This window comes from Lissotriton vulgaris, chromosome 4_1 (assembly GCF_964263255.1).
Source record: "Lissotriton vulgaris chromosome 4_1, aLisVul1.2, whole genome shotgun sequence".
Lineage (NCBI taxonomy): Eukaryota > Metazoa > Chordata > Amphibia > Caudata > Salamandridae > Lissotriton > Lissotriton vulgaris.
In genome coordinates this window covers 2,060,432,944-2,060,459,995 of record NC_141691.1, presented here as the reverse complement: position 1 = coordinate 2,060,459,995, position 27,052 = coordinate 2,060,432,944, and the positions used below count along the sequence as shown (strand labels likewise).

General features: G+C 46.4%; 1 protein-coding gene across 1 annotated transcript in view; it reads right to left on the bottom strand.

The window, feature by feature from the left end:
- LOC147724972 (E3 ubiquitin-protein ligase TRIM39-like) overlaps window positions 1–23,986 on the bottom strand; it is a 345,331-nt gene extending 321,345 nt beyond the window's left edge. The window contains exon 1 of the mRNA XM_086966462.1: window positions 23,585–23,986. Coding sequence (XP_086822588.1) covers window positions 23,585–23,986 — 402 coding nt within the window. The remainder of the gene's footprint in view (window positions 1–23,584) is intronic.
- Between the last annotated feature and the right edge of the window lie 3,066 nt (window positions 23,987–27,052).

Sequence of the window (27,052 nt, the reverse complement as noted above, 5' to 3'; positions counted from 1 at the left end):
ACAAGCTCCGCCCCTATCTGCTAGGATGACGTCAATAACAAGACGATTCTGGAGAACAACAACCCGCATGGCAGATTGCTCCTCTGTTAAGTTGCCTAGAGCGGAGGTAGTTTCATTCACTACTGCTTCGAGTGTTCTAGTTAATCTTCGTATCAGTTTACTATTTTGGACGGGACCTGTGAAGAAAAAGAATCCTTTATTGAAATCTGTGTATTGCTCCCATGCCGTTTCAGTATAGTCGACAATCGGGAGATCTCTTCGGAGTCTATTCTTTACTAGATTTATATTTCAGTGATAATCAGGAGGGGCTAGAAAAACAGGTGGCAGAAGGAATGCAATGTAACAGGTACCATCCCAATCTAGAGGTAAGCGTATGTATGCGGTATGGCCACAAACAAAGTAGGAGTGACGAGTAGCTCTAAAGGAAGATTTGCCTTGATCACTGAATTCGACCACAGTAGTACATTTGCTATGACCTAAGTGTACTGAACCCTTCTTTCTGACACATAAATCACCTTTGACTGGTAATACTGACATAGCAGGGAGAACTGGTGCAGCTTCGGATTCGACAGTAAGAATCATAAGGTTAATTGTATAATTACCTAATCCATATACTTCATTTTCTAGATCTGTTCCTATTCTAGTGGGAAGTCCCTTTTTGTCCGGATAACAGGCGTTAAGCAGAACTAAGTTCAAGTTTCCCCAAACCCAGTTTCCTTCGAAAACAGCAATATCAGGATCTAAGGAATTAATTATTCTAAACCATGCTCCACAAAAGCCATTGTGTGTGAATGGGTACGGAAAGAGGGGCAGAACTCCCTTGTATTTCTGATAGGGAGGGAGTGGGCCACATATCCAACAATTTGTAGCATTATTAGTCTGATGGGAGTGATGTAACATACTAATGAAGGTGTTGTTGCGCAGCGCAAGTCTATAAGATAATTCATGGGGGGGTAACTCGCTAAAAGAATGTTCGGCAGTGACATTGTAAGCAGATTGTTCACGCTTGAAAATAGGGTAGTATATAGACAGCAATATACTGGCAACAATAATCAGAAGACTTAGAAAAAACATAATCAATAATGTCACTATACAGTGACTGCGGAGTGATTTACAATATGTACGTTTCTTGAGTTGTCTCTCTCTCTCTCTATCTCGATCTAGGGGATACATGTCAGAAACTATTTAACCGATTCACCTAGGGGAGGACTTAAACAATTAAACTGTCTGACTTGCTAGATCGAAGTTTTGTTCGATACTCCTCTTGGGGAGTTTTCTCTCTTTTTGGAACTTTGGAGTCTTTAATATCGAGGCAGTCCGTTGAGGGGGTGGACGAGTCAGTTTCTGGCAACAGTTCATTACATTTTTTAATATGACTCGTGTGGATCCACCCCTTTAGGCCTTCCACTTTGATTGCGGTCCTCGTGGTAAGAAGGACGATCTTCGGCTCCTTCCAGCGGGGCTCCATCGGGCTTTTCCTGTCGAAGTTGCGAATTAAGACTGTATCCCCGGGACGGACATCGTGTGGCTTTACATCAGTGTTGTCGGGGAAGTGAGGTTCCGTGACGATTTGAACCCGTGTTTTCAATATTGTCGGAAATACATAATATTGGTATCAGCGAACCGCAAATGATCCATTTAGCATTTCCTGGTGTTTTCGCTACGCTACGAGCAAGAGCACTCCTTTTATAAACACATTTCTGATCTACCCACGGCATCCATCTTAGATCATGGGCCGCCATTTTGTGTTTCTTGCCCTCACATACGCAATAACCTCTGATCACTTCATTTCGATTAAGGACACGTAGCCTTAGCCGGAGATTCACCTCTTTCATGACACGTGCACCTTAAACCAGATCACGCTGTAGCTGCATGACTCGACAAAGGCTGCCTCCTCTGCCCGAGGCCAGTCTTGCTAAACTGGTCTTCGTGTCCATTGTCCCGATCACGATTAGGCGGCCGAAGCCGGTAGCCTTGCCCATTTACAACCTACAAACATCCCTTATCCTGCTTTTCTATCTTCTGCACCTGGCTCTGCTCCTTTCCTTCTGGGCCTTTATTAGGGGGAGGTAACGAAATTTACGATGAGGCGGTCCGGGTCTTGAATGAAAAGTTGACATGAGATTATGATGGAAAAGTGGGAACCCCTCGTTCGTAATGTTTTGACATCAGATATTGTCGACGATTCCTGTGTACGCCAAATATTTATTGTTTAGGACACAAAGGTTTGGGAATGTACTAACATGTGAAGAATTCGCCTGAAGACCAAAATTTAGTATATAAGGAGCAACCCTCTTTGTACAATTTGAACAGGCTCCTAGTTACTGCCCATGCGTAGTTTCTGTGACTTCTGTGTCCCTGCAGTAATAAACCTTTGGTCTTTGACGCCACCATCGAGAAGCCCGTGTTTCTGTTCATTTATGCACCAAGGCAGGTGGAACTCCGGGGTCTTTGGGTGTTGTTCCCTGACACCTCTGGACGGAACCAAAAAGTCCAGAACTCCAGAAGGCTGCAGCAACCTGTGAACGACATGATCGGAGTGCAGACATCAAGGAGGCAAGGTAATCTGTCAGCATATTACAATCAACATCGGTTATTTTCTTAGGCATGGGCGTCCCCCACATATTCGGTGGTCTGCCAAAGACCACTTCATACGGTGATAGTCCTGATCTCGAATGGGGGACCATTCTCATATAGAACAGTGCAACTGGCAGGGCGACTATCCAGTCGACCCCTTTCTCTTTACAGATTTTAGCAAGGCGTGTTTTCAGTGTCTGGTTATGCCTCTCTACAAGGCCAGCGGCCTCGGGATGTCGGACGCAGTGGAATTTCCACTGATATCCTAGCAGAAGGGAAACCTGTTTCATGAGCTCGGATGAGAATGGCTGTCCGTTATCTGAGTACACGACACGAGGCAAGCCGTACCGTGGGAAGAATTCTCGAACCAGCTGCCTGGCAGTGGTCGGGGCAGTGTAATCTGGGACTGGATATGCTTCGGTCCAACGGGAAAGTGCACAAACAACTACGAGGACAAACTTGAATCCTCGACAACGGTCCATCTGGATATAATCCATCTGGAGGACTTCAAAAGGGTGATCAGGAGGATGGAATCCACCTTGCTCTACAGGGACGCTTTTACCTGGATTGAACTGACAACAGATCATGCAAGTACACACTTTCTGTTTTGCTGCTGCCTGTAAATGTTTGTTGTACCAGAGATTCTGTAGACTGTCTAACATAGCTTTTTCTCCTAGGTGTGCTGGACTATGTGCTGTATTTATTATGACTTGAACCATAGAGTCGGGGAGAAACCATGTAGATTTTCCCTTCGTCATCCAACCTTGATCTGTCTGGATCCCTCCTAGTTCAGTCCATTTCTTGATTTCATCTGGAGTAGCATGTGTCTGAATATCGATTACATCTAGTGTGGGATCCCTAACTGTCATACAATGTGTCGGTACTATTGTCTTTGTCATATCAGTTGTCTGGGTGTGAGTCAATGCTGTATGTTTTGCTGTTTGGTCTGCCAGGTCGTTACCCTGGGAAATGGAATCTGTAACTTTAGTATGTGCTTTGCACTTCATGATGGATATGCCTGAAGGCAGATGTATTGCTTCTAATAGTGCTTGAATGAGGGGACCGTGTTGGATCTTGGCACCGTGCGAGGTCAGGAAACCTCGTTCTTGCCATAACACTCCGAAGTCGTGTACAACTCCGAAAGCATAACGTGAATCTGTGTATATGTTAACATTTCTGTTCTTGGCTAGTATACAGGCTCGGGTCAGAGCGATGAGCTCTGCTGCTTGAGCGGACAGTGTATCAATACGATGTGTTTCTTTGACTTCAGTCTCAGTGGTCACTGCATACGCGGCCACTAATTCTCCTGTGTTCGTTCTCATACATGAACCATCCACATAAAGTGTCAGGTCTGGATTTGTCAGTGGAACATCTGTTAAGTCTCGTCGGGGCTTTGTTACTGCATTAATGATCTCTATACAATCATGCGGGGCTGAATTAGTCATAATCGAAGGTAACAATGTTGCGGGATTCAGGATGTTACAGCGTCTGATTTCTATGTGTGGCTGGAATAGTGTCAGTTCATAACCTGTCAGTCGTGCTATAGTCAAGTGTTGAGTCTGAGTTCGGTTTAGAAGAACCTCTACAGAATGTGGAACTTGTACTGTTAATTGATGTCCTAAGACAATTGAATCGCTCTGTCTGATTGCTAGGGCTGTCGCTGCAACTGACTTAAAGCACGCAGGGAGCGCCTGGGCTACTGAATCCAATGTACTTGAAAAATAAGCGCAAGGCTTATGTGAACCTGCTTGATCTTGAGTGAGGACAGACAACGCTGTACCATCACGTTCTGTAACAAAAAGTGTAAAGGGTTTGCTGTAACATGGTGTTGCTAAAACTGGTGCTTGACATAAAGCTTTCTTTAATTCCTCAAAGGCCTGTGTATGTTCCTGAGTCCAAGGAAGGGCAGTCGAAGTCGCTGCCTCCTGTGTTGTCAACTGAATGAGTGGTTTAGCTAGAAATGCATACTGGGGAATCCATTGTCTGCAGTACGAGGTGAGGCCTATAAAGGCCCGCACTTCCTTTTGTGTCTGGGGTTGTGGCATGTTTACAATTAACTGAATGCGGTCGGGAGTGAGCTGTCTCCCCACTTTGGACAGCAAGTGACCCAAGTACACAACTTGCTGAACACAGAATTGTAGCTTCGAAGGAGACACCTTGTGTCCCTTGTCGGCCAGAAAATGTAGAACTGTCAGTGATGCTTGTTCACATTCTGGTTCACTTCGTGCGGTGATCAGCAGATCATCGACGTACTGTAGTAAGGCGGTGTTAACTGGCATTTGGATACAATCAAGTTGTCTTTTCAGTGCTTGACTATAGATGCTGGGGCTTTCTGTGAATCCTTGAAGTGCGCGTGAAAATTTGAAACTTCGTCCATTTAAACTGAATCCGAAGAGGTATTGGCTCTCTGGATCAATGAGCACACTGAAGAAGGCGTTCTTGAGGTCAATTACAGTAAAGAACGTTGCTTCTGAATCAATAGCAGTCAATAGAGAAGAGATGTCGGGAACCACAGGGTACTGTGGAACAATGAATTTATTTAATTCTCGTAAATCAATCACCAACCGATATACTGGCGGTGCATTGGGATCAGTACGTTTAAGAATCGGAATGATAGGGGAATTACAGATATTGAAGTCGGTCTCTACAACCACTCCTTGGGCAATGAGCTCTTCAATAATTTCCAGTAAAGCCACTACAGCATCGGGTGGTAACTTGTATTGTCTGATTCTTGGTAAAACATCTCCTTGTTTGAGTGTAACACGGTATGGTGTGATGTGCATGCAACCTACATCGGTCGGGCCTTGTGCCCACAGGTGCTTTGGTACATTTTTCAATCTGACATCAAACTCTCGTAATACATAGTGACCCTTAAAGTCACGCAGAAAAAGTCTAACTCCTTCCGGAGAACAACATATCACAGCTCCTAGAGCCTTCAATGTTTTGATACCTAACAAGTTTTCTGGACATGATTTCGTGAGTAACAAGTCTGTAACACGTGATAATGGACCCACAGCCAGGGGGACTGGTTTCGATACCTCATTTACAATAGGCTGTCCTGAAAAACCAAGGGAAACATTCTGTGAGCCTGAGAGGGGTGCCCCTGGGACTTCATTATGGCTGATTGTTGTGCGGCTTGCCCCCGTGTCAATTAAAAACTTTCTGTCTTTTCCCAATACTTGACTGTGTACGTAAGGACCCTCTTGATCTACAGGAATCTCAATAAGAGGCAAGCCAACCTCCCTCTCTAGGCTGTTTCATGTGTATCGCTGATAATCGGGATAATCAGATTGGGCATACTGGTTCATCTGTCGTGAAACTTGCTGTGTCGCGGCAATGGGCTGTGGCTGTGGCTGTGATACCGCTGCTGTCTGTGCTGTATGTGGTGGAGCATGCATAGGTTGTGAATTCTGTGAAGTCTGTTGCTGGGCCTGGTCTTGTCTAGACGGATGCGGTCTTTCTTTAGTTTTACCTGTTGCTATATTGTGTTTCAGGACTGGACATTCATGTACGTAGTGACCTGGCTGCTTGCAATAATTGCATGTCCCTTTAACGGGAGCTGCGGCATTACCTGTCTGGGTCGTACCCTTTCTCTGGCCGTCGGCTGGAACCGACTGGGCCACTAACATTTTCATTTTCGTGTCTTTCATACGTCTCTGTTCGTGATCCTGTTCTTCTCTAATTCTGTTCTGATGGTATTGTAACATTTGTAACATCTGGGATGGCGTGTTTGCTTGCCATGTACTTTCAACTTTATTTACACGGTTTTTGACTGCTGTCAGGGAATTCTCGACTAACTTTGATACAAAAAGATGTGGGTACGACTCGCTACCTGGTTTTAGGCCACTATTAATAATGAAACATTTCTCGAATCTTGAATAGAAGTCACTGGTATCTTCATCGTGTTTCTGTTTACAGGCTGAGATTGCGTCCCAGTCTTCCTTTTTAGTTGACAATAATCTTGGCAAGACCTGTACTATTAAACCTGGTAATGCTTTTGCTTTATCCCCAAGGCCTAGCCCTGGGGTACGAATTTTTTCCTCGTCTTCTATTTCTGTCCATATAATCTTTTTATCTCCCACCTCCCATTCCTTTTCCTTGAGTTTCTCGTAGATGCCGGTGGGCAGCAGTACCTTTAACAATTTCATGATATCTGTATATGTGTAATCTCCCATGAGTAACATGTCTTTAAGTTCTCGGTGAAAACCTGCAGGGTCTTTATCATGAAAGGGTACTAGTTTCTTCATTTCTAATAGTTCTAACTTGGTCAGAGGTGTGTATACATACACACGTTTCAGGGTATTATCAGTGCCCATGACTGGGTGTACTTCTCGTAACGGATTCTGCCTGTCAAAATGCTCAAAGTGACAAATTTTTCTTTCGGGTGGCTGAGCTGGAACATATTGTGGGCCTAAGAAAGCGTTATATTTACGTCGTTGTTCTAGAATTATTTGAATTAATCTGGTACTTAGGCCTCTCCATCTATTCATGAGTAGTGCTTCTAATGTATCGGGTAAGGGACCTGGATCAGAATGTTGTTGTCTGTATAACGTGATGAGATGCTGAATCATGTATATACCAGCTAATTTCTGCTCGTCTGGGGAAAGGTTCAGAAATGTCTGTGCCACGGTATCTTCATTGTATGTGTTAGAATTGTCAGCCCATAGTACTGCTGACCGGGCTAGTTCTTGTTCATCCATAGAACTGAGTACATGGTACCCCATTTGTTCTTGAAGCATTTTATCGGTAACTTGAAACAGATGTTCAGGCGATTTTGGTTTTAATATGCCAGAGAGAAAAACTCTCTTGCTTTCTGGGCGAATGCCTTTCCTAAGGTAATTTCCCTTACCTACATATGCTATCGTATCTGTAATCGTTTCTGGCTCTTCAGGTCCTTCCTCCCCGGAGGAGTCATTCTTGTCACTTTCTTTTTCTTTTTCATGTATCTCTATTACTGCCTTTCTGATTTTCTTGTACATGCTCGATATACAAGTCATTTTATCATGCTTTCCATCGGCTATATTTTGACCCCACTTGTTTAGTGATTCTATTTCATCCTGATCTACCCCAGGCCTGTCTCGGTCTCTTATTAAGCAATTTATGAAAAAACGTAATATATATGCTTGAGTGTCAACTTTCTGGTGTGCCAGGGCCTCCTTAATACTATCGGGATTTTCTCCAGTCTGGACAAAATGATATATTCTATCTAGGTGATCAGTCATCCCTGGGAATAACATTAGGTAATCTGTAGCTTGTCGCAAGCGTAGTGACGCTATCCACATCCTATCTTCTTTACCGGATACTGGATCGTATCTGCAAACTGGAAGTGTTTCTTTGAGTCTGTCGAGACGGGGTGATTGGGGGGTATGTTGCTTCAGCAGGTCTCTAAGGTGTAATCTGTGTGTTGTTGGCGGGGTCTGGAGACCCCCTGTCGCACCTCCTGAACCAGAGGCTTGAGCATTACTTCTCTGTGGAGTCTGTATATGTATCTGAACTTGTCTCTTACTGGGATCAGGCACAGTCGGATTCGGTATATCAATCTTAGGTGCGGGAAGCGGTGGAGGAGGTGGAACAGGTGGGACAGGCTGTCGAACGGGGGAACCTTGTTGGGGTAATGGCGGGATATGGTCTGGAGGCGGGTTTCCACCTCCGTCACCGTCAGTAGGCGGGACGCGGGCACGTGGAGTGATGTAAGCGGGTGCTAAATCGTCTAGATAGGAAGCAAGGAATATATCTTTGGTGGTCCTGTGGTTTACTTTAGTCGGTACCAATGGTGACGGCAGGTTTTTCGGTATTTCTGAAGTAGCTTCAGGCGAACCCTCGGCCACTAAGTACATGCCATTCACATCATTATTTCGCATGCGGTCTACTTGTTCTGCTTTTACTCGGATCCCTTCATTAACTAATTCATTCTCTCGGGCTCTATCCGACTCTTCTCTATGTCTGTCTTCTCTGCGGAGTGCTCTTTCAGCACGTTTATGTGATTCTTTACGCCAAAATTCAATGGCGTCTTTCTGAGATTGTCTGGCTTTCTTTTTCCATAGCGCTTCTTCTACTTTCACGATGCACTCGGCATCCCATGTTCCTGTAACAGGCCATCTATGTCTCTCGTCTAGGTGCTTAGTATAATCTGCCCATAAATCTAGATACAATATGGCATCTAAGCCATGCTTATGGTACATAAAGTTTCAAAGAGTGTCCCTAGGGGGGATAGGAATTTCTTCCTCTAGCATCCCTTTCCTAGTTCCTATCTGTCTTAATTTATTGAAAAACGGCATCTTGTTACTTAGTACTGGATACTCGATACTGGTTATTTACTTTGAACACAGCTAGGTACACAAAAACCACAATAATGTACATCAAACAGTCACTCATACCACAACATTAATCACATGAAAACATTTTGAACATATATCACTACCCTTGATACTAGATGTACTGCTAAACAGCACAGATACACTGTCGAGGACAGTGCAAGAACTTGTATGCTTGATATACTGCTAAACAGTACAGATACACTGTCTAAAACAGTGCAGACCGCGTTTGTGTACCCAAACACGTCTTTACCAGATACATAATAATGCACCCGTCTAGATACGTCCCAGCAATGGTACTCACTGGGAAGCACGGAACGGAAGGCCTCGGAAAACTCGACTGGACTGGACCGGACTGGACTCGTCTCGACTCGACACGTGGATACTTCGGAAACTGGTGGGCCTCTTGACACCTCGGACCTTGCTTCTTTCGGCTAGGTCATGGTCGGGATCCTCCGCACTCCTTACCGCCTCGTCTGGGTGCTGATTGCAGTCCTCGTCACCTCCATGGGCCAGAGGGAGATACAGGAAATCCTGCGGGTACGCGTAGTGGTTCGTCTTGACTGATGGCAGGGGGCAAAGGTTGCAACGCACCAACCGGCGCGTAAGGTGGGGGAGGGGTCCCTGTTCGGGCGCCAAAATAATGTGGTAAATATTTGATTTACCGTCCTAATTTCTATGCAGGTAAGTACTTAACAAAAATAACTCAATCGGAAAGAAAGACGCAGAGTCCGTGGTGTTAGAGTTCTTAGGGGTTTTATTCCTTAAAAAGGAATGGTCATGGTACCAGATCGGATATCGGGTTCCTGCCACCACTGGGGTGCAGGAAGGGATAGAGCATACTTTATTGACAAGACATAACTTTTATACTCAAACCATAGAATGAATACCAATACAGTAGGCGTAACAGCTGAGAGAAACAAGATAACAGCATACACGTGTTAGCAATACGTAATCAAAAGGCGTGAACTAGGCGTGGACATAGAGGTGTGTGCTAGAAACGTCACATGTAAGTGTCACGAGTAGGTGGGTACTTAGCAGAATTTGGCAATGTCAGCAGAAATCTGAGGCCTGGATGCGCGCGCAGCTGCATGACGCGTGATTGACGTGGAACTGGAGGGTGCAGGGGACTTGACATTTACACTAGCGGAAAGAGACAGAAGTCTGGCATGTCAGATCAACTCGTACCTATATCATATCTGATATCTAATGTTTGGGAACCATATTATCTAGAGGAAAAGGTCTCTTGGGCAGAGGCTATTCTATACTGACTGTGAGTGCGTGTATAAGCGTCTAAGTGTCTGCATGAGATGCGAGGGGGCATGGGCCTACCATGGTAACAGAGGCTATGAATTACTTGCACGGAGACAGTGAGGCCGGGCCCTTTGCTCTGTAGCTGGAAGATGTTTACTTGAACTAGTAGGCAGGAATGTATGTTTGAGGAGCGGAACAGATAATTCGAAGGTTGAATACAGTGTTGGCAGGCAGCAGGCTGAGCCAAGCGCCGTTAGCCGCACAGAGAGTAAGGCAGAGGCCACGGGTACAGAGGCAGCCCAGGCTGAGGCGTTCAGAATCAGAAGGCAGGAAAAAGGCTCGATGGCAGAATTCAGGGCCTACTTCGCCAGAGCTGAAAAACGTGTAAAGTACACCACAAAAAGACGTTGGCATGGCATACTTAGGAACGGAATATTCAACCCATTCAGGGTGGATCTGAAAGAGGACATGTTAACGTTGGACGCAAATGTATTTGCGTCTTCATAGCTGGCACAGGAGGGAAGTTACATGCACTTTAAGCTGGTACATGGAGACGGTGGGGTACACGTTAGGGAACATTTCTTGACCATAAAATTTATATTTCCTCACTCAGTCCCCCAGAAGGCACCACTGAAATTGCGGCGCCTGAGGTGACGTCACCCTCCAGACACCTGTAAAGAGGCCTTGCACTCCCGCAGCGCTGGAGGCGCCTGGGCGGGCCCGGGTGAGACCGTCCGCAGCCGACCGAGGCTGTGCTCGGCCCCCCTTGGTTCTTGGATCCCCGCCACATTCATTCATTACATTTATTGCATGAGACCATGAGACCTTGTTATCATTTGGGGGGACTGCTTCTGGAAATAAGGTACGGCCATTTAATATCACCCTGTCATGTGCTATAACTTTTCGTGGATGTGGTGATTCTCCTGCTGAGCTGCTGTTTAAATATTGCAGAATCATCAGCGCAATAAGTTGAGATAGGAAACAAATCAAGCATCCTAAGTTGAGCAGATTTGTCAACCCTTGCAGTTTGAAGACATTTTGAGCACCACCAAATGAGAGCAAGTCTTTGGGATGATACTTCTAAAGACATTATTTCTTTTTAGGTTTCGACCTTGGCCGTAGCACCGCAGGTGCTACGCCCAGGGCGAAAGCTTTTGTTTACACTAGGGGGAATTGAACACTCCCCTTCTTCCATTGGCTAGCTCCATAAATGGAGGCTAGCCATTGGAAGACATCAGCGTCAATCCCTTTCTCCCGGTCAGAACGCGAATCGTGGGCGTTTCTGACTATTTTTTTAAATCCCGCCCCTTGATGTTGTGTGTCCCGGGCCGCGCTGTGATTGGCTGTCGGCCCGGGACACCCCAGTGACGTCATTTCCCGGCCCGCGCTGTGATTGGCTGCCGCCCGGGACACCCCTGTGACGTCAGCCAATCACAGCACGGCCCGGGACCTGAGTTGTTGAAACATGAAATCAGAAAAAAAGATGAAAAACACAAAAATTCCCACGACATTATTTTCTTTTCTTTGAGAACAGGATACACCTGCAGGAATCTACACTTCAGCGTTTCTCAAGTCTCCCAGGCAAGCGTGTTTACTTTTAGAGTCCAGATGTGATCATGATGCACGGGTTCCGTTTCGGTACAGCAAGATGAGCGCCAAAGCATGATATATTTACAAGCGTTTTGGATTAGGTCGTTTCGTATCAGCATGTGAGCCTGCCGCATACCATCTCTTTAAATGCCAGCATGATTTTAACATCGCATTTTAGATTTGTTCGTTTCACGCTTTTATCAACATGTGAGCCTGCCGCATATCATGAGATTCGATAACCCCTCTTTTAAATGGCTTGGACACAGTTCAATGCTGTGTAACTTGTAGTTGGAGGCAAGGGCGCAAATAAAGCCAAATGTCGGTGGTGGTGGTGGTGGGGGGGGGGGCGGAGCTTTAAACAAAATGGAGAGTGGAGCTGCAGGGCTTCTTGGGGTGAAACATCAAAGCCTCATTAACATGCACCAGATCTTTTAAAGACCTGTGAAGTGCTCGGGTGCGGCTGTGTGTGTGCCCGGGAGCCGTCTGAGGCCGGGCTGCCACACAGGACACAGGGAGGGGGGAGGGGGCTGGACTGCTTTCACTGGAGGTGAGCTGGGGGGCCAACTTGATTATTGCCACGACCTGCGGTGCTCAGGCCTGAGCCCGTCTAAAGCCCCATGCCAAGGTGTACTGCAGGCCTTCATGTTACACCACGGTCCACTCACGGTGGAGGGGCGGCCGAGGGGATGCCAGAAGTTGGTTTTCTAGAGGACGTTCCGGCCAGGCAGCTTTGTTCCCTGGACTGCAAGAAGGATGGTTTTCAAGACGCGCCCCGCCGGTGCAGCCATACATCTCGGTACTGGTGAGGGACGGTATGCTTCCTGTGCTCAAGGGCAATAAAGGGGGCGGGGCTGGAGGCTATCAGCACTTTTTGGGATTCTTTCACTTTCAGAGCTGCTTCCTGCAGCTCGTCTCCCCCTCTAGTGCTCGTTTCCCCTCGTGTGTGAACTCTGCTCAGACCAGCGCTGCTGCAGATAATAAATATGGGGGGGGGGGGGGGAATCTCAAAGCCAACCTGCTCATTACTGATCTCAAATACGCTAGGAACATTATCTTAATAAATCAGTTCAGAAATGCGCCAATGTGCTTGAGGCCATAACAATTATACGAAAGTGAGCAGAAGAAGGAGACAGTGTCATGAGATTCGATAACCCCTCTTTTAAATGTTTGCATGACTTTCACATTAATTTTGGCCGAGAATGTAGTCATATATTCACTATTTCGGTACCGGTAAGAAGGTGTTGTCACTAGGCATTTTTCCCTGAGTACGAGGAACTTTTTCACTGAACACTTGAAGGTCTCTAGACCATTTATAAATTTGATTTTGTTTTGACGTGGACTGTATGGTCCTGTATGTGGTCCTGAGGTATGAGGTTGCCCCAAAACATGCCTGCCCTTTTTCTACCACATTATCGGTAAGCAGTCACAGTTCCTTTCCTTGCATGAAGGCCAATGGCTCCCTTGCTAAGCCACTGTTAGTTTTACCAGGCTGTTGGGGTGCATTGCTTTTTGTGCAGTTAAGCGAAGTTTAAGAAATTGTTTGTGGTATTGCTTTCACGTTGGTATTTCCGCCAGTCCTAACTTAGCTGCCCAAAAGCTCTGTCAATATAAAATCAGGACAACCACAATTCACACTGACAGGAAGGAAGTAGCATGGTGTGCAGCAGATTCTACAGCACCCATTAAAAGAACTATGCAAATGCCAGCTGACGCATGTTGGAATATTGTTTAATATTAATGTCTGCGCATATATTTTTAAAGATGTTATTTATTTTGAGAGTATATCTCACAATACACCCAGAATACGTTTTGTTTTCTAAAATACAGGGATGACTTCAAACGAACGGACAAAGCATGCAGTATGAAAGTTTAATAGACAACATCACGGTAACATTTGTAGAGCAAATAATGTGTGTAAGGATATAGATACGTCTGCTCTTCAATGTTATGCTGCGTGCATGTGTATAGTCCATTAAAACCATTCTCATAGTGCAGAACGCTTTCTTGGAGTCCGAGCATACTTTAGGGTTGTGAAGTGCTCGCTCGGAGGCACTTTTCTCTGGAGTTTGCATTTACTTGCTGTCCGTTGTTTAATGATCAGTATGTTGTATAACCGCTTGCCAGATCAGGATGGAGTATGCTTTGTTTAATGTAAGAGCTGTCTTGGATAGCGCCGGCTCGATCCTGTCATACATTCCTGTAGGGTATTGTGTGCATGATGTGTTTGTATAAGCAGTTTGCCTTTTGTTTTGTTCTTTTGGGGCGCACTCCTGTGAAGTGTTAGTCATAGTTGGCATTTGCTGTGAGCTGCAGATCAGAAGTTTGAGTCCCATCTAAGCAAAATGTTGCTTTCATTTTTCACTTGCCGGTAAAACACATGTTCTATTTCAAATAATTGTTTCCAAAAAGAATGTATTAAGAATATTTCGGGATATTGTCTGTTTATGTGACCCCAGTACATGGGCCAAGGATCATACTTGCCCAGCCCCCGATCATCACAGTCCTCTCACTTTTAAGCATCACATCAAATGTTTCTATTCTTGTTTATTAGTGTTACCTATGGTATAGGAAAGGCATGTTGTCTGGTTCTAGCTGTTGTCTGCCTAGCTTTTTTTCTGTTTTTTTCTGTCTTTCCATTGCTTCTCTTGATAGTTATATCTCTATCACACTGTCTTTCCCTCGCATTTCTCCCCCCATCTCTCTCTGTCCCATTCTTGGTTATCTCTGCTCCACCTTCGCTCTAAGTCCCTTATTCTCTGTCTCTGTTATTTTCAATCCCAATCACTCTTAGTTCTCACCACATTACACACCACATACTTACACTCTACTCAATGCAACATAAATACACTCCACATAATACCACACAGTGCCACATAATTATATGCTACATAATCACATTGCACTCAATGCAACATACTGCCCTACTACCACTCAGTACCACATAATTACACGCCACATAATTACACTCTACTGAATGCAACATTCACTCCAAACAATACCACTCAGTGCCACATAATTACTTGCTACATAATTGCACTGCACTCAATGCAACATACACTCCAAATACCACTCAGTGCCACACAATTACACTCTACTGAATACAGCATACACTCCCCATAATACCACTCAGTGCCACATAATTACATGCCACATAATTACACTCTACTCAATGCAACATAAATGCACTCCACATAATACCACACAGTGCCATATAATTACATGCCTCATACTTACATCCTACTCAACGCAACATAAATAAACTCCACATAATACCACACAGTGCCACATACTTATATGCTACATAATTACACTGCACTCAATGCAACATAATCCAAGTATCACTCAGTGCCACATAATTACACACCACATAATTACACTCTAATGAATGCATCATACACCCCACACAATACCACTCAGTGCCACATAATTATATGCTGCATAATTACACTGCACTCAATGCAACATACACTCCAAATAATACCACTCAGTGCCACATAATTACACTCTACTGAATGCAACATACACTCCACACAGTACCACTCAGTGCAGGAAGAAGTTGCCAGCAGTGCAAGTACAAAAAAAGTAGAAGACATTTTTTTAATGTAAAAATCTTTTTTGAATCCGGTTTTTCAGTTGTATATGTTGTCTTCGTTTGCATAAAGGTAATAAAAATGCTTCACACTTTTTAATATAACTTTTCAACATAATGCACAGCAGCCACAATCTCTACAACATAGCCAAACGTTCTGGCTAAACACATAAGGTCCCAAAGAAGAGACCTATTGGCTATGCCAATGCTTGTTTAATGTAGCAGTCAATCTTCAAATCTGTATGTGACTTTTTACTGCACTATTATGAGAACTGTTCAGTGCTTTTTATTATTATATTACAGATGTTCACGTTCTGGGACCATGATTAAGCTATTGCCGTTGTAAATGACAATGTCATTTATTTATCTGTTTTCAAAACCAACACGTAAATAAAAATGTTGTCATTTACAATGCCAATAGCTCTAACTTTTGCAAAGGCGAAACCGTTGCATTGTAAATGCTTGTTTATACTTGCATTAAACTGCCTTGTTTTAACATTATAGTTCTTGTATAGAAATGACGCCAGCTGAATCAGGCAGAACTTTATTGTCCTGCTTTACCTTGTAAATTCTAATAGCCATTCTATGTTGCACTTGCACTTTAATTCTCATTCTTCTATATATTTACCTGTAAGGTCCCAAAATGGTAAAGAAGAAAGCATTGGCTAAAACACTGCAAATAAAACCCCTTGTGCTACTATTGACTCATTCCTTGTATGCGCAGTTAGTGCAATATCGGATGAAATAGATAGGACTGAGCACCGCCTATCTATTGGATTAGGTATGGTGGTAGGAGGGCGATCAGGAGGTGGCAGTGGATTAATATTAGAAGGTGGTGTCATATTGGAGAAACCAACCCCTACTGTGAGTCAGGGAGCTCATGAGGACCCGGAAAGAGCATTAGAGCCAGAGTCACAAACACAACTTGAACCCCCTGAATCGTTCACCTATCCCAAGAGAGAGAGGCAGCAAGAAAGTAATGGAGGGTGGTAACAAAAGTATGAAAGGATCCACCCTGCGATCTGGCCCGAGGCCTGCTGTCCCAGTCAGCAAAAGTACAATTGATCAAAAATACACTTTCAAATGTACAAATGACACAAATCACAGCAACCATTAAAATTAAAATAGAGGAGCTGCTAGTTCCAATTAGTGATGAACGGAATAAATTATCCAACGAAGTGTCTAAGATTAGCGGCTCACTCCAGAATATAAGTATTAATAATAAGAAGGAGAAGGGTATAAACAAGGGGGGGGGGGGGCAACTGAATTGATGTCACAAACAACTGTCTCCTCAGGAAAGGCAACCAGTAAAGAGACGGAAAGGGAACTACCGAGAAGTCTAAATGATCAAACAAGCTTAGGGAATAAAAACGGGAGATTCACCTTAGTAAATAATCCTACCACAAGACAGCAGAAGAGTACTTAATTGTGCCAAAGAAGCCAGTATGCAGAGGCCCGACCTGGAACAGCTACCTATCACAAATACGGAAAGGGAAGATTTTAGGGCCAATGAGGGTAGGGCCGATGTACCCATAAACCCACCACCCGAATGCTGCCCCTATGTGGCTTTCATGGTTAACGTCCCCCCCACTGTGCCCAGGACAGAAGGAGACTCACAATTGTTTAAAGAATAGATGGTGCACTGGCTAGATGGGAACTGTGGATTTCCGGTGGCAGGAGCTGACCAAATACTCCTAGCATGAAGAGTGAGTTGGATAGTCGCCCTACGGAAGACCCACGAAGGAAATTGTATTATTATCAATTTTAAAAACCCTACATGGGCAAGAAATACTCTGTATAGAGGAGGCTCACTCAGTCAGGATGATCAGATTATATCCCTTTACCCCTTGGTTTCTTCTATAGGCACCTAAGGTTGACTGAACATAGCGTAGATGAGCCTAGCCAACTACGGATGCCCCTTGATACGATAACTCATTGCCAATATGCAATACGAGTCTCAAATAGATATCAAGCTTTGAGTACTTTGCAAGATATTGATTAACAAAAGGGTGACTATCTACCCCAGCATTGACACCCACCCTACTGGAGCTGGGCTAGTAGACTGTTGTGTGGTCCCACAAGCTGTAATTGCACTCCCCGATAGGGCCCCAATGCATACTGTATTTGCCGAAAGTATTCCTGTTGATATAAATAATATACCTAGGGATATCCGAAGTAACTGCGAGACCTTTACTGATCTTTTGGGGATTAGAATAGAAAATGGTTACAAAGAAGCAACTTGGAACATGGCCGGATTTATGAACAAACGAGATTCGCTAGGATGGCAGGTTTTTATTAGCGAGCTCGATTTGATCTGCCTGCAGGAAACGGGGTGTTCTGACCCAATATATATTGAAGGGTTTTCCTCATATTGGCTACAGGTTGTACCATCTACCGCTGGAAGGGCAAAAGGGGGCTTCTGATTCTTATCTCCAACAAAACAACGGCATGTGTTAAGAGTCGTCACAATTGGAGCACACTCTCAGATTTTGTGGTTGCACTGTAAAGAAGGGAGGGATGTGGTTGTGGTGTCAATTACTATAACAATGTGTTTGATGCTTCCAGGAGTGATATTGTAACTGAGTTGGATAAAGGGCTTAATACGTTTTTAGGCTTAAATAATAATAATATGGTGCTCATATGGTTTGGAGATTTTTAACACCCAAATATGCCCCCTGTCCACTACATATTTTTGTGGTATTAAGAATGACAAAGGATATAATTGTATACATTTTCCACATAATGGACACGGGAAGCTATAAACTCAATGATTGCTAAATATGAGTTAGAACTAATGTAGTGTGCCCAGGATACTGATGGTAACTTGAAAGCATCTTTTACTGGTAGGAATGCTGCATCGATCATTGACCACGTTTTAGTTTAATCTAGCATTACCTGTATGTGTGCCAACCCGCCGGTCGCCCAACTATCATTGAGCGACCATAATTGTATTATGACATTTCAATTTTGTGGTACTAAAAGGCCAACGCTCCAAAGTACTATTACCAATATTGCTCCTTTTAGATCTAATGGGACTCGTATTAAATGGGAGGAAGTGGAACATCAAAAAGTTTAGCATGACGTTGTCTTAAAATGTAATAAAGAGATTTCCTACTGTCTTAATGAGGAGGTAGACCCTAGTCGATAATTTTGTCAAAATCAATATTATTATTGATAGGATTTTAACGGCCCTCTCTAAATAAAGAAGAAGGCAAAGGAAGGGGTGGTTTGATCACACTTGCACCAAGGCACTAAAGCCACTGAAACATGCCTTACACTGTAAGAAAAGAGACAATGAATTAATCAAAAACCTACAACTTAACTACAAATCTGTCCTTAAATTATCATTGGCAGCAGAAACGGCAAATAATAAGCTATTTTGGGAAACTGTGAATATGGCGATTTTAGAGAATGATTCACTTCCCGAATTGTTATCCCATGTTACATGCGAAGCCTGGGTGTCACACTTTACGAGTATTTTTAACTTGCCGGGACACGAGGCATGTGCAATACAAAATCCAACACAGAGCAAGTGGGATGACATACCCCTAAATATTACTGTGGAAGAAGTACAGGAAGGATTGAAAGGAAGTAGGGGAGGTAAAGCCCAGATGGCGTCCCTGTAGACGCATACAAAGCTGCTGTTGATTTATGGGGGCCAATCCTTATGAGAGTTTTTAATTTAGACGTGACAGAGTATATACCCCCTTAGTGGGGCCAATCCCTATTTTTAAAAAAGGCGACAAGTCGGAAGCCAAAAATTACTGACCAATATCCCTGTTAGATTCATCTGTAAAATTAATGAGAAAAGTATTATTAGTGCGCCTGGAGGAGTAGGCAAATGAAAATTATATACTTTCGCCAGTGTAATATGGTTCAAGGAGAGGATTAGGGATTACAGAAGAATGCATCAATCTAGAACTGTAATAGGTAAATATACGGTTGCTAACAAGGGAGACTATACCTATGCTTTGCAGATCTTAGTAGTGCCTTTGATCTAGCTGATCATACAATTCGGTAGCCTACTTTACTTAATCTTGGCGCACCCGAAGGAATTATTTATTTTCTTGCAAGGCTGTATGAGAGGTTATCATGCAAAGTGAGATATGGACAACGGGACGAGTGCACCCCAAATGTTGATGTAAAACGAGGCATTCGCCAAGGTTGTGTCCTTGCCCCACTCCTTTTTTCATTATTATTAATGAGGTTGATAAAGAGTTACAGGAGGAGAAGGTAGATGCCCCGTAAATACTGGGTTTGGCTACAACAACTAATGGATACATTTAGTAAGTTCATAGCTGCATGGAAATTGATAATTAACAAAACAAAAACATTTACCATGATATGTGGCCCCAAACCAAAGAAATGTAAAACTTTTTATATTGACAGCTCCTCAGTACAAACTATCAAATTCAAATTTCAAATGTCTTTATTGCTGCTGCCTCCCTTCTCAAAGCTGCTGCCTAGGTGCCCAAGATGACTTCCCCTGACTTTGTAACATGTTAAACGACAACACTGCTGCCCCTGTTGACACAAGCCTGTGCACGTTGACCACCCGTTTGTGATCGGTGATCTCCAGCCCTCCTCCCCCCTTGATCCTGTGGATGCCTCCCCCATCCAGCCCTGCTTCGTGGGGTCTGCTCCCTTGTGGTTTCTTTGGATGGTATTTTAGAGTATCCAGCCATTTTGGGTTAATGCTATCGGTGCCCGCGACCTTGGTCCTCATCTAGGTGGTTTTGAACGATCCTCATTGCCACTGGACTGCTCCCTGTTCCCCTGACTGACCTTACCTCAAGTCTACCCCCCCCCGGCCCCCTTTTTTTCGTCACCTACACCCCTCTCATTTTGTTCAGTCACCGAGATGCTGGATGTTGATATTGTTGGTCCCTAGTCGGTTTGTTTGTCCTTCACTTTGGCTGTTTTGTCCCCCTGAACTACCTTCCCCCTTGGTGGTCTGCCTGACCCGGTCGGCGTTCCTTACCACTTTCACTTTTCTTCCTCTACCTTCTATGACCCATAGGACCTCTGTCTTTGATATTCTATGCTCTAGTTACTCCTGCTACTGTGTAACGCTGTTTTTATGTATCTTTGTTATGCTATGCTCTAGTTACTCATGTTACTGAGTAACACTGTTTTTTTTTCCTATGGTATACTAGGCTCCAGTAAATGATGTCATTTTTGTAACTTGTAACTCGCTGATCCTCATGTAACGTGCTTTAATACCTCCGGGTCTAGCCAGTGCTGTATAACACTCCGCAGGCGCGGTGCGTCCATTGGGGCGTGGGGGCGTAGCCCCCCCGCCCACCCTGTCCGCAGCTACCGCAGCTCCCACAGCTCCCTCGGCGTTTGAACTTAAGGAAACTGAAACAATTTACTTAAGTTCAAAGACGCTGAGGGAGAACTACTAGTCAGCATGACGTCGGACCGCCCACGAAGGGGGTGTACGGTCTGACGTTGTGTAGGAGCAGCAGCACAACACAAGTGCGCATGAGTGGAGACGGAGGGCGAATTATCACACCGTGCCCACTCATGCGCACAAGTGTTTTTTCCCTTTTCTGCGGATGCCCAATAGGAGCCCTTCGGCCTCCTAATGGGCGTGCTGAGGGTGAAAATTAGCCGTGCCCCTAAGCCTCGCCTGGCGCTGCTGGCAGCGCCAGGATTGGCTGAGAGGTGCCACTCCAGGGCCGTTCGTTAACAAGGCGCCAAGGGGAGCAGCAGAGAGGTGGCTCGACCGGCTGAGTTTTCCAGTTTTCTTTTATATTTATAATATTCAATTTAATTTCCTGCCCACCACCGCATGATAACCCCCCCTGGCCCCCCTCCCCAGCGAGCCGCACCTGGTCTGTGTGAAGCTGTGTAGTATCTAGTCTGAGCGGATTGCACGTGTTGGCCTGCATGCATGCTGCACAGTAATACGAGACGGAAGCAAGCCTAAAAATACATTGAGTAGTTTGAAAAATATTGTATTTACTTTGTGAAAGCTCTGCTTTCTCCAGCTGTTGTGATACGTGCTGCCCGTGCCTCGAGGCTTTGTACGCGTTGAGAAAAGTGCACTCAGAGCATTTATGCTGGTAAACCAGGGCAGCCAAGAGGCGCTGTGTGATACTGGTATGCATTGCATGCATGCTGGGCTCCATCGGAAAGCCATGTGTTAGAATGCTGGAAGTTACGGCTGGAGACTTAATGGGACTGGGAGACTGACAGGATATGAAGAAAAGCAAAGGGCAGTGTTGGGAGAGGGGGAGGGGTGCAGTGGGTGATTCTATGGTCGCTGAGGGACACAACGATGGACTAAAAAAGTGTAGCTAAGTCGTGAAGGTGGCTCTCCTGGGGCTTGCCCGGTGCTCCTGCAGGCTGGGCAGCCCTCTGAATCGGCTAGTCAGCTGATTGTAGTGGCACAGGAATTATAATATTTTATTAGCAGGAAGCTGCAATCATCCGTGCTGGGGCCTCAATCTTCCTATTTGGTACAGTCAGGTCCCAAAGTGGCCTTCTAGTTGCAGCAATTTTAGTATCTTCTTTGAGTTTCTGATTGCTCAAACGGATGTAATTTCTAATATTTATATGTGTTCCTCTTCATTGCTTGATCTTGTTCATGAGAAAGTGTCACTTATAGTCGTTGAATGTCACTCATAATTTCACTGAAATGTTCAAAATGTCACACATAAGCAATCTGAAACCTTGGCAGGTATGGAAGCGCTGTCCTGTCATACTTCAGTTCATAGGGACACTGACAGCGGACATAAAGAGTGCATGGGAACACAGAGAGGCCAAAGAGTGCATAAGGACACTGACAGAGGCCTTGAGGGTTAAAGACTCAGACGCAGAGGGTGTGCATTGAGACACGGACAGAGGCCATGAGGAATGCATAGTGACAGAGGCCATGAAGAGTGCAAATGAACACTGACAGATGCTGTAAAGAGTGCATACGGACATTGACAGAGAGGCTATGAGGGTTACAGACTCAGAGGGTGTGCATAGAGACACAAACAGAGAGGCTGTGAGGAGTGCATAGGGGCATTGACTGAGAGACCATGAGGGTTGCAGACTCAGATGTAGGACATAGAGATACCGACTGGGGCTGTGGGGTGCAGACCGAAAGAGGGTGGCTCAGGAATACTGAGAGGGGAGATGGGGGTGAACAAATCTCCGAACCCCCCTTATTGCCTTCAGGCTCGCTCGCTGCGATCGCTCGTATACGTTGATTTGTTCTGCTTACGCCACACCAGTTTAAAATTCCACTAGCCGCCCCTGAACACTCTGCAAATTAATAAATACATGGTACAGAAAGACATTGTGCAGGACAGCAGCAGTGATTCAAACCTCCCTCATACACAGAGAGGGCATGCAATGGTCAGCAGCTGTGCAAGCTTCCCTCATACACAGAGAGGGCATGCAATGGGTTGCAGCAGCAGCGGTGCAAGCTTCCCTCATACACAGGGAGGGTGCGCAATAGGCAGCAGCAAAAGAACGATGGATTTAACCCAGATCTCTTGACCATCATTTGTTTGCGCAGCAGTTTTCGCCCTAAGTGTGCCAGGTATGCCCAGACGTGGGTCCCTTGCTCACTGTGCCGCTGGATTCAAGCTAGCCTGGCTGATGAAGGGTTATACCCTGAAACCGGTCCCAGGATGCTTGTTTCCGGTCCAGGGAGGACCTGACCTGGCAGTTCAGTCTGGACTGTTCGCAAGAGGCACAGGATCAAGACTGATTTGCATATGGCTGGGTCTGAACTGGGGTGGCGCGGTGAGCAAAAGAACAATGGATTTAACCCAGATCTCTTGACTGGGGTGAATGTATCATTCATTCAGCATTCCGTCCATCATTTGTTTGCAGTGGCGCCCAGGCCCAGAGGTAGGGAGGGGTCACCTGCACTGGTTACTTCTAAGCTTTGTGATGATAGTCCGTGGGACACAGCGTGTTCTCTCTCATATTCCACTCTCTCTCAGAAGTAGGTCAGTGTGAAAGGGGCGCTATACAAGTGTGTGTACTCGTTCATGATGCTCTGTTCTAGATTCTGCCTCTGGTTGCTACTACCTAGTACTTCTGCACAGCACCTCGTAGTAGTTTAGTGTGAAAGCGGCTCTACATAAGTACATTTATTTGCTTGTGACCCTCTGTTCTACATTCAGACTCTGTACCCTCTTACTCTGTACTCCTGCTCAGCTCCTCGAAGCGCTTTAGTGTGACAGAGGTGCTATGCAAGTGTGTTTACTCACTCCTGACCCTCTGTTCTATATTCTCACTCCAGTCCTCTTACCTTGTACTCCTGCTCGGCCTCATTGACGGGGGTCACACGGTGCTCTCTGTGGCCCTGGGACATCCAACAGACCACACACAGGAGTCCACTGTCGGTGTCACAGAAGAGCTGCAGCCTCTCCCCGTGCTCCTCACACAGACTTCTGGGCGCTAGTTGCATTCTTTTCACCGTTTCTACCATGTTTGCTAATCTCTTATTCGGCTTCAGTTCTCTCTCTGGGTCAAACCTCTGCCTGCATTCTGGGCAGGATTTCTCCAAATCCTCGCTGGCCTTGAATCTGGTGAAGCAGGGGAGACAGAAGATGTGTCCGCAGTCCAAGGTCACGGGGTCAGTGAACAGCTCCCTGCAGATGGAGCAGGTGACATCTTCTAGGAGCTGGGCCCTGGGGTCTGCGGCCGCCATGTCTGTCCTGAGCTGGTCTCTCTCCCTCTGGCATGACCTTTACACCTATTAGTGTGAGGTGTGTCTGCTCAGGCAGCTGACGAGATGTTCAAAGGTAGAAATGTGTCTGTCCCCGCCCTCGGGTCACTGCTGCACCCAGTGACTTTAGAGTAAAACGTTAGAGGTGGAAAGGGTGTTTGTGGCGCCGCTCAGTGGTCACTGCTGCTCACAGCGTCTGCACAGTAAAACATTTACAATAAAACAGCGTAAAACAGGTAACTGATATTCGAGTCCGTTTTGCCTACTAGGCCAGCAGTACTAGCACAACCCGGATCTGCAAGCTCAGCTCTTTTGTTATTCGCACGTTTAAGCTGCGAAGAACTAGGAATGGCGTTAAAAGAGCAGAGAGCCGGTTCAGTCATTAAATATGTCAAGTAAAACACGCTAACTCCCCGGTTTCGTAAGGCTATAGTGGAAATACTAAATGTATTTATTATGTAAATACATTACGTAAGTAATATGCACATGTATTTATATATTTATTATGTAATTAAATTATTATTAAATGGGATTAAACAGCGCTCACATAATATAGCTAAACGCATGCTTGTAAATAGTTGGCAGGCCTGATGTGGGGCAAAGTGCGAGCGCGTCTGTGCACCTGTAATTGTGAATTAGTTGAACAGTGGGATGAGCACTTTGTGCATAGACGCTTAGTGTTGGACAGGCCTCGTGAAGGGGCCGCTCCCTCCCTGCCTAATAAGGACCGAACACCGGCTCTCCCGGGGTACACCAGAAGAACCATCCCGGCAACCCACAGAAGCAACCCGCAAACCGTCCCCAACGGGACGCCTGCTCCCGAACACACCGACATCGGCCGGCCCGGGCCACCGTCAGCAGCATTGCCCCGGCCCAGCCGCCATCTTGGACACTGCACCACGAGGCCGCGTGGCCTCAGCTCGACCCCAACCCTGGGCCTGGCCAGCCCCCGACATCGAGGCACCACCATCCACCCAGGAGGTGAAGAGACCACTTGGCAGGTCAATGGGAGAACGGAGTCTCGATGGCTCTCCCCCGCCAGGTGCCGATCGCCCCCAGCCTCCCCGGGCGCTGGCTCCACCCCCCTGCTGGGTGTCTGGACTCCCTCATCCCGGACCTCCCGACCTCCAAGAGCGAGGGTCCGGACATCAAAGGAGGCCAGACCTATAACTGGGGCAGCTCCAGAGCAGGAAGGCAGTTGTATCCTGGAGTCGAGAGACACCTTGAAGAACTCATCCTTGATGGACTGCTGGCGCTGCCACAGCCCTGCCTTGTGAATCATCGTTCCTGCCTGCTGGCGCTGCCGTGGCCCTCTGCAACCTACATCGTCGTCGGGACCTGCTGGCGCTGCCGCGGCCCATCCTTGTGAATCATCGTTCCTGCCTGCTGGCGCTGCCGCGGTCCTCTGCAACCTACATCGTCGTCGGGACCTGCTGGCGCTGCCGCGGCCCATCCTTGTGAACCATCGCTCCTGCCTGCTGGCGCTGCCACGGCCCTCTGCAACCTACACCTTCGTCGGGACCTGCTGGCGCTGCCGCGGCCCATCCTTGAGTGAACCATCGCCTTGCCTGCTGGCGCTGCCGCGGCCCTTCTCAAACGAGACTTACCATCCTAGCCTGCCGGCGCTCCCGCGGCCCGACCTTCCAGAACTCCGAGCCCGAGGATTGTGAGCTACCCATCTTGCCACCCCCGTATCAGACCGGTACCAAGACTGTCCCGCTACCTTTTCCCCCTCAGAGACTAGAATTGAGAGGACCCTCGTGTCCCGACCTCACTGTACCGTTGATATCCTTGCTTCAAGAATCGTATATAAAGTGTGTTGACCTCATCCTTGTGTGGTGTCCATCTGTGGGGGGGGGAAGTTACTTGTCTGTACGATCGCTGGAGACGGCCCTCACCGGAGGCCTCTCCCCCTGTCCTCGGCCGACCCTTCGGGTCCCCGTCTACCACTTAGCTTTGGTGCAACAGCACAAAGTGTGTTATGGACTCCTTCCCGCCCACTGCGCAGTCACAGAGGTCGGAGGTGGGACAGCTCGTAAGGAATTTGGAGATATACGTTTTCATTGCTTAAATACCTAGACGAAATTTTAGGAATAAGGTGCGGCGAGCATCGGAGATAATGTCATTCAGGTCTCGTTCCAAGCCCTGGGAGTGCTGAGTGCGCAAATACTTGCAAGAGCGGAGGAGCATGCTGTCCCAATGCGTGTCAGCCTGTCTCCGGACGTAGCGGTTGCTCCCCCTTGCCTCCTGCAGCTCTGGGTATCGTAGCGCTGCTCTCCTCCACACTGCTGCCAATTTGAATTTGCACATTATAGCGCCTCGCATTGCTGAACATTAATTGTGCTGTGTGTTTGCCTAATAGCGCCTCGCATTGCTGGACAATAATTGTGCCGTGTGTTGACTGCAGAGTTTTATGGTGCCTGTGTGCTTATCGTGGATATCAACTGCGCCTGTGTTTAAATTGTAATTACTAACTGTGCCCACGGAAGTATTTTCATTTGCATTGGCGTTATTTCTCATTACTTGTGCCCCAATATCGGCGTGTTAGCCTTTGTTTTCTGCTTGTTGCCATTTGGTTGTGCCTCCAGCCCATTCCTCCCCCCACGCTACCGCCTCCCAGCCGCCCCGCCCACGCTCCGCCCCCCTCCACCCTCCATTTATGACAGTTGGACATTCGCGCAGCATTTACGCGCAGCGGTCACGCCCCATGCGCGCCGAAGGTGCGCCAAAGGTAAGCCCGTCTACGCCCGTCCGCGCCTGGACCGCGCCCAGCGCCCATCCCCCTGTTCCCCGCCGCTCCCAACCCTCTAGATTCACATATGATGCCACTACTCTCCTCGCCCTCATGCCCGGACGTACACCACTATGCTGCGAAGCTATTCCAGGACGCACTCATGGCCCATTCGCCTGCCTCTCCTGCAAGTTCAACTGCTTCAGGACCCTCACCAAATCCACGTCCTCCAATCACAGCTCCGACTCTAACCGCCTAAAGTGCATCCTGCTCAACACCCGCTCGGTCCACAGACACGCAACAGAACTCTGGGACCT